Source organism: Phyllostomus discolor, chromosome 2 (assembly GCF_004126475.2).
Source record: "Phyllostomus discolor isolate MPI-MPIP mPhyDis1 chromosome 2, mPhyDis1.pri.v3, whole genome shotgun sequence".
Lineage (NCBI taxonomy): Eukaryota > Metazoa > Chordata > Mammalia > Chiroptera > Phyllostomidae > Phyllostomus > Phyllostomus discolor.
In genome coordinates this window covers 183,600,964-183,617,922 of record NC_040904.2, presented here as the reverse complement: position 1 = coordinate 183,617,922, position 16,959 = coordinate 183,600,964, and the positions used below count along the sequence as shown (strand labels likewise).

Below are 16,959 nucleotides of genomic sequence, written 5' to 3'. Positions count from 1 at the left end.
TTGAAAAAGTCCAGTCTTGTCTCCAGTAGGGCAAGTGTAAAGGCCACTGCCCAGAGTTTATGCCTCATGTTACAGTACAGTCCAATCCATCTTGGCTAGCTGAGTGTGTGTGTGTTCCAGCTGCAGTCCATTGCTGTGCCCCCTCCTGGAGCCTGCACGCAGAGTCAGCAAGGTCATGGGCCACGTGGCTGCCAGGACCACATGGTGTGAGTGCACAGTGAAAGGGCAGGTCACGCACAAGAGAGGAAGAGAGATGGCCAGAGGGTGCTTCTTTGTTCTCCTTGGATTATATTAGTTTGGGCTTGGAAAAGACCAGAAGCTTTTTCAAATTGGCCAATGAATTTCCCAAGTTTTTGCAGTCTTTGGATGTGTTTACACTCCTCAGTTAGACGGACAGGTCTCTTTGATCCAGCACTGCCGCCTGCACCTCCCAACAATTTGGTCTGAGGGGGAAGGAGAAGTTAATCCTCCCGGTGGAGCGATGCTGTGGTCCCCTGGGGTGGAAGCCGTAGCTTCCTGGCTCAGCAAGCAGGCTCATGCTCCCCAGGTTATTAATGTCAATGTTGAGTTCCCTTTGCTCTATTTCATTGATTAATGATTAGTAAAACAGCAATGGTAACAGAAACATCTTCAAAACTTCATTAAAATGTCTACCTTCCTATTTATTTGGCCATAATCACTTGCATCCACTCTTCATTGCCATACTGTCTCTTGCAATTGTGGTAGGCTTTCAGCAGCTGTAGGACAGTTTTGTAATGTCTGCATTTCCAGTAGATACACAGATTTTTCTTTTTCCTTTTTTGCATTTATCAATGGGATTCTTAAATAAATGAAGCTTTCCTATTTTTCTAGCAGTGGCTTTGATGGACCCCTTATCTGACTCACACACCCCTTAACTGACTCAGTAAGGGAAAAAAATGTGCATAGACAGGGTGATTTTTGAAGCTAGAATGATTTCCTTTCAAGTGTACTAAACATAATACAACTGTTACAAAATAAATGGGGCCAAAATGGAGTGATTTCTCCCATGACAGCAAACCAAGACTTAATGTAGTTTTAATCTATCCCAGGAATATGAGGTGTGTCAATCTGAAATTCCCTGATTAGTGCTAGCCAAGTAATCTGCGTGATAAAACCTGTGGTTCCCTTCCTCCGCTATCCCACCCAAAAAGATGTCCTGGTCTAAAATAATCCTGTCTTTTCCTTTGCCAATAAGTCCTCTGCCACACCCTTCTTCCTATAAAACCTTCCATTTGCCAGAAGGGAAGCTGTACGATTCATGAACTGCCTAATAAAGCCAATTAGATCTTCAAACTTACTCAGTTGAATTTTGTTTTTTAACAGAATTTAAAATAAAAAAACTTGTGTTTCCCTCAGGCACTCTCTTTTTAAAGATGTCACATTATCTATGACTTTTTATTGCCACAATTTTTATTAATATAATAATAGTTTGCCTTTCTCCCTAAGGTTTCCTAGCCCTCAGTTCATCCACCGCGCATCTTAAAAATCCTTCCTGCTAACTAGTTGTTTCCCTCAACCCAAGTCTTCATCTTCTAAATCCTTCCTTATCTCTATTTGTTCATAATACAAAAGGTTAACAATGAAATCATAATGTGCCTTAAGAATTTGATGACTGCTATCTACTTTTAATTTTTGACCTGTTATATTCTTCCTTCTAAATTTTGCAGATCATTTTGTTACTTCTGTTTCAAGGCCATTTCCATGAACTGTGATCACAATCTGACAAAGATGTTTTAGAGAATTCAGTTATGTCCTTTACCAGTTTCCAGAAAAGTCACAAAGTTTTCAAGCCAAAGGATCATTGTTCTAACCGACAACACTGCACGCAAGTCTCGTGTCCATCTGGCTGAATGTTTTTCCTGGTTAGAGTTCCAATGGGTTAAAAAATGATCAGTCTCTGGCAAGAGGTTCTTTAGGACATATATTGGTTATTTTGTTTACTAAACATATTGGCTCTGCAGGGCTACAAAGATTAAAAAATCTTTTCCTCCATCACCTGAACTAAGATAACTTGAAAACAAGCAGGAAGCTGTTTGCTAATTTGAAAGATGGTGGTTTATACTAGTTGTGACTTCAAACTACAAATCACACAAATTCCTTTTGTGGGAAGATTGGTGCAGGAGTCTCTGATACTCAGGAGATTCAAGAAAGAGAGCACCAGGGCCTCAACACAGGGCCCTAGTGTTGGGATGCCACCTCGTGGCAGGGAGGAGACTCAAGAGTCACCCCTTCTTTGACTCCATCAGTCTTTCTACCCTTTGGTTCTGGTTGGGCAGAGGGCAAAGACTGGCTGAGTTAACCTCTCTGACAGTGATTTTAAATCTTCAGAAAGAGCAGTGATTTCTCCATTGTGGTGTTTTGCAAGACTGATTTCATTGCAACACCTGAGACCCTGTATTGATAAAGAACCACACTAGGGCAAAGCGCAGATGCAGTAACAAAAGGGGCTCATTGTAACCCTGTTTAAACGCCTCCATGGTCTTCCCTTAAAGACTTCAGTCTGACACAGTCATTCTGAGGTTTCCTATGTGGACTGCTTCCAATGTGTAGATTTTTCCCCTCCACTCTCTAACAATGAACAACTCTCTCCATATTTAGACCAAAGCATAGGCTGTGGGGTCTACCAGGATTACAACTGGTGAATATGAATTCATCAATTGTAATCCTGATAGAAGAACATTCTCCAAGGATTGACAACTCTAACAAATATGAAGGGGAATTTCTGATGCATAAAATCCTTGTTTTATATTTAATTTCAACTCTGATTTTATTTTGTAGATTCTTGATTTAACTCAGTGTTATGGCTTGTATAGAAGAACTGTACTTTCTTCCTGAGTTCATAAATATCATTGGCCTTGGAGTTTAAATAAATCCTCTAACAATCCCCATCTCAGGTATCTGGAAGTACCTGCAAACCGTAGTTACTTCAGTTCTCATTGAGCTAGTGGATTCCAAAGTCTACGCCAGGCCATAGCAAAACCAAGCAGCTCCACTCATTCAATCATTGATTCATTCATTTATTCCACTAAAATTTACTCAATCTCTACTGTGTCCCAGATATTATACTAATAACAATAACTGAGATATTCAAACACATATCCCCTCAAAATTAAATGGTGTCCTAGCCAGAGAAAGAGAGAGAGAAAGAAAACCTCAAAATACATACTTAAACAATTGAATACAAACTTGCAAATGAGAAGTACCAGGTGGGCTGGTACTTTCTCAGATGAGGAAGGCTCCTCTGAGGAAATGACACTTCAAACAGGATCTAAAAGATTAACACACATGAACTAAATAAAAGAAGACGAGTTTTCCAGCAAAAGGAACACTGCACTGAAAAGCTCCATGGAAAGAGAGAGCACAGTGTTTTGCGGGAGCTGAAAGAAGGCTGGCAAGGGAAAGTGAGCAGGCGAGAGGGAACACTGTGGAGGTTAATGCTGCGGCCCTGTGCAGGGACCAGACCAAGCAGAGCCTGTGGGCCTTAAGAGGTTTGTCTCTCCCGAAGTCAGTGGGAAGTTAATTGAGGGTCTGAAACAAAATGATGACATAATCTAATTTGCATTTTAAAACAATTACTCAAACTGCAATGTGGAAATGGCCTGGAGAAGAGGCCAGATTAGACACAACAAGGTCAGGAAGAGACTATTGTAGAATTCTAGGCAAGAAGTCATTGTCATTTGAAATAAACTGTTAGAGGCAATAGTAAAAAGTATATATATGTATATACGTATGTATGTATCAGGCTGAAGCCAAGATGCTGCCATGCGCTGTCAGTGCTATGAAATCTCAGCCCTTTAATTCTATCAGGGCAGGAGTTGGTGCATCCTTAATTAGACAACTAGAAACGCAACCCAATTTCAGGAGCCCTTTCCTGGAATCTAGACCATCTAGAATGTCATCACTTTAGTCATGAAAAGGCTACAGAGTAGCAACTGGTTGCTACTCATCCTTCTCCATGAGCTCTCTCCAGTGAACTCTGGGCCAGCAGGCCTGGGGAGGGTGCTGCTGGGCCACTGCTCTTCTTTGCATGAGGGGCAGTGAGGAGTGCTTCAGAGAATTTTCATAAGTAGATTTTTATAATGACAATATTGGCAACAGGTGACATTGAAGCCAGTACCTAATGGGAGAAACAGGAGCAGGGACTGGGTCTGTATTTGCTCACCATTATTCTCCCAGGAATCAGCACAGTCCCCAGCACACAGCAGTAGTTGCTCAATAAACACTTGAAGAATGAATGGTTGAATACTTGCTTCATGTAGAATCATCAAAATTTTAGGAAGGCATAGTTTTGCTAGCAGAAGGACATACCCAATGGACTGACAACTCTAACAAATATGAAAGGGAATTTCTGATGTATAAAATCCTTGTTTTATATTTAATTTCAACTCTGATTTTATTTTGCAGATTCTTTATTTAACTCAGTGTTATGGCTTATATAGAAGGATTATATTTTTTCCTGAGTCTATAAATATCATTAGCCTTGGAGTTTAAATAAATCCTCTAACAATCCTCATCTCAGGCATCTGGAAGCACCTGCAAACTGTAGTTACTTCAGTTCTCATTGAGCTAGTGGATTCCAAAGTCTATGCCAGATCATAACAAAAAAAAAAGGAAATTCATAAGTTATGGGTCTGGAATTGACAGTACCTTCTTAATATACTATCATCAGAATAGATTAGACCCAAAATGTATATAAAATCAGAGTAGACTGAACCCTAGGAAGAGAAAAACTTAAGTAAAACAATCCAAAGATGTGTATTTTATATTTCATAAAAAGAGCTGTTAGCCAGTGCTTTAGTGATAGAGACCACTTCAGGCAAAAAGACTATTGAATTATTGTTATATGCAACTGCCTTTTTCTCAGCACTTTTTTTTTTTTCTTAGCAAAGAGAAGACTGAGTCTAGGTAGACAGGAAAAATAAAATGTAGCAAGAAGAACACTCTGCATTGTAGTTTTCAGAGTATCAAATGTCAGTTCTCCTCAAAAAGCAGTTCTGCTTCCATTACAGTCAGCAGATCTTGACCCACACCCCACCTATTCTAAATTTTTCCACCACACTTACCCTATTTTTCTGACAAGCTGCTAATACATTGTCCTAATTAACAATTTGCCTGGATTCTTTCCTTCACTTAGCTCGTGCTTCCTCCATACTGTCAGGCACAGGAGCCAGACACAGGAGAAGACACAGAGCTAGACACAGAAGAAGGCAAGAACCTAATGTTTTTGTCTTAAAGAATAAAATCTGCTTCATCAGGCCTACTTCTCAACCTCTGTGTACATCCTGAGCCCCAGCCTGGGACATGTGGATCCAGCATGAGCCCTGGGAGATGCGGGTCAACCCTGGCTTCAGGGGCGTGTTCTGAGGAGTGGTCCCCCAGAGCTGTGGGAATCAGCATCAAGTGCTTCTAGCTCTGGCTTTGAGGTGTGGCTCTGATAACTTGGCTTCTGTCTTATTTTCAGAACACAGACCCAAGGTTGTCCTTCCTGGTGCCCAGCTCATACCCAGGTTCAAAAATGTGCTTCAGCCTTGTTCTCAAAAACAGTCCCTAATTTTAACCCCAAGGCTGGGGACCCCCGCCTTGTTCCTTTGAAGTCCTGACTTGATCACTTTGCAAGCTTCTAGAAGGGTTGGGTCCTGCCTTCTTTTGACCAGTACCTCCTGGAAGCTGCCAGTTGCTAAAACTGCCAGGTTAGTGGCTCAGAATTTTAAGTCGATTGCTGTTTAAACTGGATCTCTGTGTATAGCTCCATCCTCCCTCATTCTTCATCTCTGAATTGTGTGCACTATTGGCACACTTTGTTAGTGCTTATTATTATCTTCTGGCTAGAATCTAAATACCCCTTTCTGCCTACTGGCTGGACTTCCTTTTGGCCCCCACAGCTAAGTTCACTCCTCTGTCCTATTCCCATCCTACCCCTCCTCCACTCTGTCAGGCAAGTGTACCCAAACTTCTCAACCCTGCCTGCACTTAACAGGGTGTGACTCAGGCCATGAGGGGTGACAGGAATTGATGCTCCCGACCATGTGGTCAAAAGATTACAAGTCAACGGACAGAAGAAAATGACTGAATTGATTTGAACAGATGCAAACATTAAGAAAATGTTCTTGAGACTCCTTTGTATCTTTTTATTTCCTGGTCAAATTAAGCCACAGAAAACTTCAATGTTAATATACCCCTCTATAAATTAATCAAATGTATCTCTATGCATCTAAGACTTCTAACAGAGTTAATAAGTGCAAATAAGCATATCAATAGCATAAATAAAAACAGAGGCCTCCTGGTATGCAAATGAATGCTCAAAACTATATCAAAATAAGATGGAAATTCCTTTCTATATCTGGACCTTTGCCAGCAAGAAAGACCAAGATGAAGAAACCAATTGAAGGGGTAAAAAAATAAAGCTATACCAGCTTTTTTTCTGCAGGAACTAACCCTGGCATGTCACCAAAACTAAGAAGAAAATGTTACAGGGAACATTAACAGCTCCTAAAAAAATGCTACCCCTCCATTAGACCTACAGGATGAGATTCGACCCGGGGATAATTGGTGTCATGCATCTTTTCCCCCAGGAAGCCTCAAGCCTGAACATAATCAGTCTTTAGACTACATTTTACACACTGTCAAATGTTTTTAAAAGGTCTACACCATGACCAGAGAAACCATTCCTTACATGTTATTTTCATTCTGTTCCCAACCATAGATAACCTCTGAATTTTTACTAGAGAAAGGTCTTGATTTGCAATTATCTTTTAAGTTTGACAGACAAGGCATCTAATAGTTCACCCTCAGCTCCTCTCTGGGGCAACTCCATTGCACTGCCTCACTTCTAATCATTTGCTTTCCTTTCCGACAAAGACAACAGGCATTTGGACATCTGTGATGACCCACTCTCCTCATTTCGGTTACAGAGCAATTTGAAGGAGAGTGGGTATTAACTCTTTGTTCACATATGTGGTCCTAATTCACTGGAAATTAATAATTTACCTCATATTGCACATTGAGTTTATCATAACTATTTTCCATCTATAATGATACAAATGTGCAGTTGGCAGAGTCCGTAGCCCTCTCTATCACTACTCTGTATTTCCTTGAATCCCAGACTCAGGAGGCTGATCTCTTCCCACCATTAACTGGCCCAGAAAATTTTATTCACCCATTTTCTAGTGGTGTTTCCCCCCCTCCCCCAACCCTCAGTTCCTGGTAGTACCAAGATGCCAAGGAAATACTTTTGTGCCATAAATGCTTTAGCAGATAATAACAGTAATATTATTATATGTTTGTATAGCAAGTTCATTACAAAGCACTTTTACATGCATAATCTCATTTTAGTGTTGTTTCATTTAATAACACTGAAACCTAAAAACCAGGTATTAACAGTCTTACATTGAAAAATTATAAAATTCAGGCCCAAAACAGTTACATTACTTGTCTGGGATCATATATGTCATCATAGAACAGCCAGGTCTAAAACCCAGATCTTCAGACTCCATTCCCTACATAGTTCTCTAATGTTGGCATTTGGCCAAAAATGATAGAGTGAATGACCTGAATTATTGAATGGTACTGAAACCATGTTCCAGAGTCTTATAATAAAGAAACAGTGAGCAAAGAACATTTTTGCTTTCCTTTGAAAACCTAGATTTCTATATTATAGACGTCTAAATAATATAACTGGTCATATTTGTCCCTTTAATGTGGACCACTAGGGAGCTCAAAGCCAACAGAAACTGTTGCGTTGTACAGGATCTTATTTTTTTTCCTTTCAAATAGCTACAAAACAATTTTCTTCAACTCTAAGAGTATTTATATAAGAGAGGTGAAAAACCTTAAAATAGTTGCAGGGTGACTGGGTGATAAAAATAAACAACTGATCCACTAGAACCCATGTCTCTGAAAAAATAATAACAATAAAACTTCTGAAATCAGACAGTCCTGGTTTCATATCCCAGCCCTTCTAATCTTCCTGCTTTGGAATCTTCAATACGTTATGTTACCCTTTTCAGTCTCAGTGTCATCCATCTATGGAAGACAGTAATGAAAACCACACAGAGTTGTTGTATGAATGGAGTGATTAACATGTAAAGAAATTGAGGCAGGTAGTACAGGTCGACATATGCAGTGCATCTGCCTAGAGCTGAAATACTGAAAGTCCCAGCTTCTCTTGCAACTGCCCCTGCCCATGTGATTTAGTCCCGACCAATGACACATGAATAGGAGTCTGTCCATATTTCCCTTCTGTTTCCTCCCTCTTTCTACTGGAATCCTGGGCTGAAACTGGAGATTCTTTGCCACCAGGATGTTTGAGCAGGAAGACGGGGGCCTGGGAGCTCGATGGCACTGTGTATTTGTCATCCAGCCCTGAACTGCCCGCCTCCTAATTCGCTGTTGCTTGAGCTAAACAAGCACCTGTTTGGCTAAGCCCCTGTGTCAGGCTTCTGTTATAAAGTAGCCAAACACTAGCCCGACAACATGAACCTTATACATGCTTAACAAAGATTACTTGTCAATAATCTTTAACAAACATTAGTCCCCTTAGTTTCCTTCTATTCAAAAAGATACATGGTTAGGAAAATGATTACAATAATATTAATAAATTAAAAGGCAAGCTACTAAAAGCTGTAGATCATATAGTATGATCCAAATGTCCTTAGGTTGGGTGTGGGGAGCAACTGCTGTGAGACTCAGGGATATGCAGGAGCTCAGAGGATTCATTTTAACAAAGCCACTTTGATAAATCTACTTCAAAATTTCCTGCTGGGATTTTTATGGGCCAAGAGAACAGTAGGTTCAGGCTGAGTAGAATATGATAGGGAGCTTAAGATGACCGGAGGAGCTGGAAATGAGTGTCCATTTGGGATGCATTAATGACGTTTTGTGGTTCTTTACATATGGCCTTGGGTGGCTATTCTAAGGGGAAAATGACTAGTCTAGTCTGTGATTTATACCACATGACTACTCAGCACAATGTAAGAGAATGATGAGCCAACCTTGTTTTTATTACACCAAAAGGAAATATATTTCAAATTATATCAGCACAGATGTGGTTTCTAACCTTCTTGCTACACCCTTGCTCATTTCTAAGAAAATTTATGCTCTTTCTGAGCATAAGTGTTTTAGGCCAAAACAGCATTCATTCAGTAATACCTACAGATATGGGACCATGCAGGGTTAAAAGGGACAGTTCCCGGCAAAGCAGGAAGGAGTGGACCCCAACCCAGGGGATGGGGAGAGTCACATAGTGGAAGACCATGACACTGTCCCCTCCAAACACACACAGAATATTCTAGAAAACCTATGTGAGGGTTAAAATTCTGTCCATTATGTCTAATAATATTTAACAAATATTTCACCAAAATACAGTTATATAGCCATTCGGAAATAGTTGCCTCAGTATGTGCTGCTTGGCCTCAATAGTGCAGGCAAGGGCACTGCAGCTGTCCGGCCCAGGGACTATGCAGGAAGGGAGCCCTCGGCAAACACCAGCAGCTGGAAGTGAGCTTCTGTGTCGGATGCACTGCACTAGGCACAAAACTGAAAAATTGTTCTTGTTCCTCAAAAGCTCACAAGAGAAGCTTTGTGAGGTCAGCAAAGAAGGACTTTAAGAAAACTGTAATAATTTGGTACCTAGATAACTTCGCATGAGACAGAACTGAATAAATTTGATAACAAAGCTATGGGGTATCGTGGGAGGCCCAAATAAGAGCTACTAATTGTAATTAAGGAGATTCGGTGTGTCATCTCAACATGCCCAGCATCTCACTGGGGCCCTCCTAGACCCTGCCACGCTGTCAGGACCTGCTAACTCACAACACACAGACCATCTTGGACAGCCTGTTGGCAACCACCACAACAGCAACGAGGACAATACAGTGGATAAAAATAGGCAAAGGAATAAAAACAATAATAATGATGGCTAATATATACTGAGCATTTTGAGGAAAATGTAATACTATATAATTAAAATAAATATATTAAAATATATCATTAAAGGTGCAATATAAAAGTATACATCTGAGTTAGAACATGAGTGATATGGCATAATTTTGCTGAAACTCCAGGAAAGGGTCTCAGCCATACAACCCTGAATGCTCCCGATCTTGTCTGACCTCGGAAGCTAAGCAGGGTCAGGCCTGGTTAATGCCTGGATGGGAAACTTGGGGAAAGAAGGGACACTTTGTTTAGCTAACAACATTTAGCCCAGCCCACTCACCCACTTCTCTGTCTAATCGGCACATGTACAACTTCTTCCCATGAGAAATATGAAGGAAGCATATCAATTATCTGGCAACTTAGCTTCCTGGTCTCAAACTAGAAATATTTCACTAAGAAGTAACAGTGTGGCGGGAGAATGGGGATACACTGAATCCTTCTTGGTGATGCAAACTGATTTGGCAGGATTTCTATAAATTAACTTGTCATTTCAGAATCTCAGCAGAAAGGTACACAGCTATTTTAAAAATCTACTCATTGAACTGGTTCAGCCATGTGTGTTGCCTGCACACACACACACAGTGATGGAATAACTTTTGCTTCCTAAGAAAAAAAGCAGTTGTTATCATCAGTAAATGATTCCTTGGTCTTTCAAATGGCACAAGAGGCACATTGTTCTGTGCATGCACTTAAAAAGGAAATATTTCCTGCTATCCTCCTGCTGCAACTGACAGATAAGATGGGAAGCTAATTTGTATTTCTTTAACTGTCTCTTTTCTTCAAATCTGTTTTCCAGCACAAAGTTAGAAGTCGGTTTGTCTGACCAAAAGCCTTCATGTATACAAACCCTATTTTGGATTTCTTTACATTTTTTTCCATTTGACGAGCTGTTAAAGTCATTGCCTCCTTATCTCTTCTTCAATTCATAGCAAGTTGATATCAGGTTTTAAACAAAAAGGCTACTGTGTATTGGCTTGTTCATCCTCTAGCCCATCCTTTTTCTAGCTCCCTGCTAAAGCTTGATTTAAAAACTGCCTCTCCCAGACTGCTAAACTACTCTTGTTCCAGATGCAAATTAATCATACCTATTGGATGCACTTGAGGGAGATTTGGAAGGAGGCGGTGAGTTGGAACCCATCTTCCTGGCCCTGGTTCTGTTGGAGGCAGTTTTGGCAACAGCAGCTGGGGTTTTCTAATCCCTAAACCACAGTTACTGTGGTAGGTTCCTGCACTAGGTAATTCCAGGAGCCACCTCCTGACTCCCACGTCTCCATTCTTCTAATGAGTTTTAAGTGCCTAATTCCTAATATGAAATATCTTTCTGTGAAAAATACCTAGGAAGACTTCTGTTCCTTGCCTTACACCTTGACTAATATAATTATATTCCTTATTTCCCCATCCAAAGATGCAACCAAAACAACATTAATACCTAACACAGAATGCTTTATAGTTTACAAAGTACATGCACATGAATTATCTACATAAATCCTGACCCCAGCTCTGAGAGGTGGTGGGACGGATGCTCTCCCCATTGTACGGATGAGAAAGCTAAGTCTCAGGAGAGTTGGGTGACTTAGCAAGGCATTCACTTAGTAAGAAATGGAGACAAAACTCAATCCCACATTTTATGACTATTTTTTCTTTTTTCTTTTTAAATTGTAGCTGACCTAAAAAGGACACTAGTTTCAGGCATACAGCCCAGTGATTTTGATTCCTAATCATGTCCTTTGACACTAGAAAGCCTCCTAAGGGCAAATGAAGAATAAGCACATGAACACTGGCAATGATTAAGCCTTTTACTTCCTATGGAAAAATAAAAATTAAAAAATAATTTACAAGTACACTCATTTTAATGATTTTACATTAAACCAGAATAAAACACCTGAGGACAAAATGGAAAACATGGGTTATTTCACAGAGAGGGACTTTGGATCCAGGAGAGCCTGTGCCTCAACTTCATAGGGTTCTTCTTTTGAGGACTCTTTACTGTTAATACAGACACATAAAAGGTTCCATTGCACTTTCCAACTCTGGCCATGAATTCTCCTCCTGCACAACCATCTGGCCAAACCAAGAGTGGATAGATTTGGGAAGGCCAAAACTCATTTCTCCATTTCTCCCTAATGGCAATTTCACCTAAGATCTACCTCTTCTCCAACATGGGCTTCCCAAAAGAAAGATTTCCTTTTTCCCTACTTGCCATATGGATATAATTTATTTTTTTATAATTTAGTAAAACATTTTTTCAATGCTCAAGAAACCAAGAAGAAAAGTAGTAAGTAGGCAGAGCTTGTTTTAGACAACTTGAAAAGTGGCCAAATTATTTCTTTCCATATCCACCCCTCCTCCACTTCACATCAGGAGGAGTCTAACCACAGCATGAAGGTTCAAGAGCTCTGAGAAACAAAACTTCTGACCATGTAGTCCCCACTCCCTGAGAACATCCGTCTGAAGAAAACACAGTTCTGCAGATCTTTGAGATCACTCCACAGCCAACCTCAAAATACTGGAATTCCACAATTCCTGTCCTTGCTTCCTTCCCTGCTTGCTTCCTTCAGTCTCATATGACTGAAATCAGAAAGGGTTGGAAAACTATTACTTTATAGCATCTTAACTCTGCTCTTACATCAAAACATTATGTGATTCCTTTATACACAAAAAAACAACTATAAAGAAAAACATTTAAAATTAAGAAGAGAAGAAGGAAGATGAAAAGAAGTAGATCTGATTAGTCAAATTTAATTATATCTTTCCTATAAAATCCAAGACATGTAAGAAACTATATGGAAAGGCAACAAGCTCTGTACTAACCTGGGGGAAGAGAGAATAAGTTGAATTGTCAATGGTGAATGAGTATAAAAACTCCCCATCATACCACATGCTCTTCCCCATGGGAGAATTCATTTTAGTCATAGCAAAGAGATGGGCGGGGTCACAGCAGTCTTCCATCTGTTTCCTAGGAGAGAAAATAGAGAGAAAAAGGAACAGCAGGTTAAGTGAGCAGCAGACTCATTCACTTGTCATTCCCACAGAGATGTGCAGCCTTACCTCAGCGCCAACTCACAAAAGCATCTGTGTCTCCAGGGTGATTAGACTACTATTAATTCATTCTTCCAGCCACCAGAATGCCTGACTGGAATTTTTCATAATAAAAAAACAAGTTTAAGAAAAACACATCAGCTCTCAGATGCAGATGAAATATATCCAAAGGTAGAAATAATCGTCATAATTGCATATTTATTGATTGATTGATTTCAACATCCAGTTCCAGAAGGTGGTTAACTTTGGAAACTGTTGAGATATTCAGCCATAGCAGAAATGCATCTTATGTGATTTAACAAGCAGGTACTTAGGTTCAGTGACAAGGGACTTTACAGGAGCTGTATGGAAGAGAGAATGCACGTAGGGAGCCAAAAGAGGGTGCAGTCCCCATCTAGAGACAAGACTAAAGAACAGCTCTTGGGAAGCTTAGAAACAGAAACAAGACGTGATTTCAGACACTAGTGAAGCAACCTTTTAACTGGTAAACCTCATGGGGCTTTTCAGCTCTCATTTCATCTGAACTCTCAGCAGTGCTCAACACAGTTGAGCACCATGACCTTCGAGAAGGTCTCCTCACTCCCTTAGTGTCTACAGCACCAGGATCTTCTGAGTCACCTCACCCTTCTGTGCAGGCTGCTACTCTACTTGGCCCTCCAATGTAAGCTCTGATACTGTTCTACAGACCAGTCTTTATATTCCCCTCTAATCAAAAGCCTGTCAAAAACCAATGTCATTTACTCACTGAGCTTTCCTGAGTGAAAAAGCATACTCCCCAGTCCCATGTCTAGAAGGATCTGCTGACATAAACCACTTCTGAAGACAACCCCACAGAGACATGCTTGCTCAGACATTTTTGCTACCCATAGATCAGAAGCCTAGAGTGGAAATGGGATGGTAACGCGGAGCACTGGTTCAAATCCTGGCTCTGCCATTTACTAACTCCATAACTGAAGAGTGTTACTGGGCTTCAGAACTAGCTTCAGAGACTGTTTCTGAGAATTCACTGAGAATATACAAGTGGAAAACATAGTAAAAGTTCAATACAGGATCAATAACCTCAACCTCATTGTAGAGGTGAATAAACTGATTCAATGTAGGCCACAAAACGAGTCTTAGCAAATTAAAAAAGATTGAAATGTACTAAGTATCTTCTCTGACCACACTGGCATGAAACTATAAATCAATAACAAAAGAAAAACTAGACAATTCATGAGTACATGGAAATTAAACAACACTCTATTGTACAATCAATGGATCAAAGAAGAAATTAAAGTGGAAATAAAAAAAGTCTATTGATACAGCCCTGACTGGTGTAGCTTGGTGAGTTGGACATTATTCTGCAAACCAAAAGGTCACTGGTTCAGTTCCTGCTCCGGGCACATGCTTGGGTTGCAGGCCACATATCTGGTTGGGGCATGCAAGAGGCAATTGATTGATGTTTCTCTCACACACTGGTGTTTCTCCCCTCTCTTTCTCCCTCCCTTCCCTTCTCTCTAAAAATAAATAAATAAAATATTTTTTAAAAAGTTAACTGATGTAAACAAAAATGGAAATACAACATACTAGAACTTGTGGGATATAGCAAAAGTAGTGCTAATAGAGAAATTCATAGCAATAAATGCCTATGTTAAGAAGCAAGAAAGATCACAAATAAACCCCCTAACTCTACACCATAAGCAATTAGAAAAAAAACAAAGTGAGCCCAAAATTGGCAGAAGAAAGGAAATAATATAGACTACAGCAAAAATAAACATAATAGAAAACTCCTGGCTGGCGTAGCTCAGTGGATTGAGCACGGGCTGCGAATCAAAGCATCGCAGGTTCAATTCCCAGCCAGAGCACATGCCTGGGTTGCAGGCCACGGCCCCCAGCAACCACACATTGATGTTTCTCTCTCTCTCTCTCTCTTTCTCCTTCCCTTCCCTCTCTAAAATTAAATAAATAAATCTAAAAAAAAAACATAATAGAAAACAGAAAAACAATAGAAAATATCAACCAAAGTAAGATTTGGTTATTTGAAAAGATGAACAAAATTGACAAACCCTTAGGAACAACCAAGGAAAACAGAAAAAGAACCCAAACCAACAAAATATAAATGAAAAATGAAACTTACAACTGATACCACAGAAATTCAAAGGATCACAAAAGGCTGCTATTTCCAACAATACGCCAACAAACTGAACAATCTGTGAGAAATGAAAAAATTCCTAGAAACACACAATTCACCAAGACTGAATCAGGGAGAAATAGAAAAGTCAAAGTAGACCAATTACTAATAAGCAGATTAAATCAATAGTTAAATACCTCCCAATGAAGGAAAACTCAGGAACAGATGGCTCCACTGGTGAATCTACCAACATTTAAATATGAACAAACACCAATCCTTCTCAAACTCTTCCAAAAAAATCAAAGAGGAGGAAACACTCCCAAACTCATATTATGAAGCCAGCATTATCCTGATTCCAAAACCAAAAAAAAAGATACTACTGAAAAAAAAGTACAGGCCAAAGTCCCTCATAAATATAGATGCAAAAACTCTCAGTAAAATACTAGCAAACTAAACTTAGCAGCACATTAAAAAAATCATACACCATGGTCAAGTAGGATTTTTTCTTGGGATGCAAGGATTGTTCATCATATGTGAATCAAGCAATGTGATAGACATTGATTAAAAAGAAAGAAAAAAACATATAATCATCCTAATAGACACCTCCAAAAATTCAACAAAATTCAACATCCACTTAAGATAAAAAAAAACACTTTAAAAATCAGGTATAAAAGGAAAATACCTCAACATAATAAAGGCCACATATGACAAGCCCTCACTTAACATCACACTCAGTGGTGAAAGGTTAAGAGCTCTTCCTCTAGCCCTGGCTGGCATAGCTCAGTGGATTGAGTGCGGGCTGGGAACCAAAGTGTCCCAGGTTCGATTCCCAGCCAGGGTACATGCCTGGGTTGCAGGCCATAACCCCCAGCAACCGCACATTGATGTTTCTCTCTCTCTCTTTCTCTCTCTCTCTCCCTCTCTCGCTCTCTCTCTCTCCCTCCCTTCCCTCTCTAAAAATAAATAAATAAAATATTTTTAAAAATTTAAAAAATAAAGTAATTGTTTAAAAAAAAAAAGAGCTCTTCCTCTAAGATCAAGAACAAGACAAGAGTTCCCCCTCTCACCACTCCTAACATAGTCCTAGATGTCCTAGCTAGAGCAATCAGGGAAATAAAATGCATCATAACTGGAAAAAAAAAAGAAGTTAAATTGTCTCTATTTGCAGGTGGCATGATTTTTATATCAATAAATCCTAAAGAGTCAACCAAAGAACAATTAGGTCTAATAAGTGGATCCAGTAAAGCTGCAGGATACAACATTAACATACAAAAACCAGTGCTGTTTCTATACGCTAACAACAAATTCTCTGAAAATAAAAAAAGAAATTGATCCTATTGGCAACAGCATCGAAAACAATAAAATGCTTAGGAATAAACATAATTAAGGAAGTACAAGATCTCTACTCTAAAAACTGCAAGACATTAATAAAAAAAAAAAAACAAAGAATACACAAATAAGTGGAAGGGTATCCCATGCTCATGAATCAGAGAAATTGTCAAAATGGCAATACGACCAAAAGCCATCTGCAGATTTGTGAAAGTCGACCTAAGTAGGGCCTTTTTAAAATGGAGCCGAAGAGGCACAGGAAATGCAGTCAATAATATTGGAATAGCTGTGTATGGGGTCAGGTGGGTACTGGAAACATCAGGGGGCACACTTTGTAAAGTATACGATTGTCTAACCACTGTGCTGTATGCCTGAAATTAATGCAAAATAATATGGAATATAAACAGCTATTTAACAAAAATAGTGTTAAAAAGTTTTAAAAAGTAAATGAAATAAAACTCACTGGAGTTAAAGGGCTATAGAAATGTGAAATAGTAATCACTATTATTTAAAGGAAATGAAGAGGT

General features: G+C 39.5%; 1 protein-coding gene across 2 annotated transcripts in view; it reads right to left on the bottom strand.

Moving 5' to 3' along the window:
• The window catches only part of ST8SIA1 (ST8 alpha-N-acetyl-neuraminide alpha-2,8-sialyltransferase 1), a 131,387-nt gene that overhangs the window by 63,741 nt on the left and 50,687 nt on the right, over window positions 1-16,959 (bottom strand). For both annotated transcript variants that reach the window (XM_036019259.1, XM_028532536.2), the window contains exon 2: window positions 12,766-12,910. In XM_036019259.1, coding sequence (XP_035875152.1) covers window positions 12,766-12,910 — 145 coding nt within the window. The remainder of the gene's footprint in view (window positions 1-12,765; window positions 12,911-16,959) is intronic.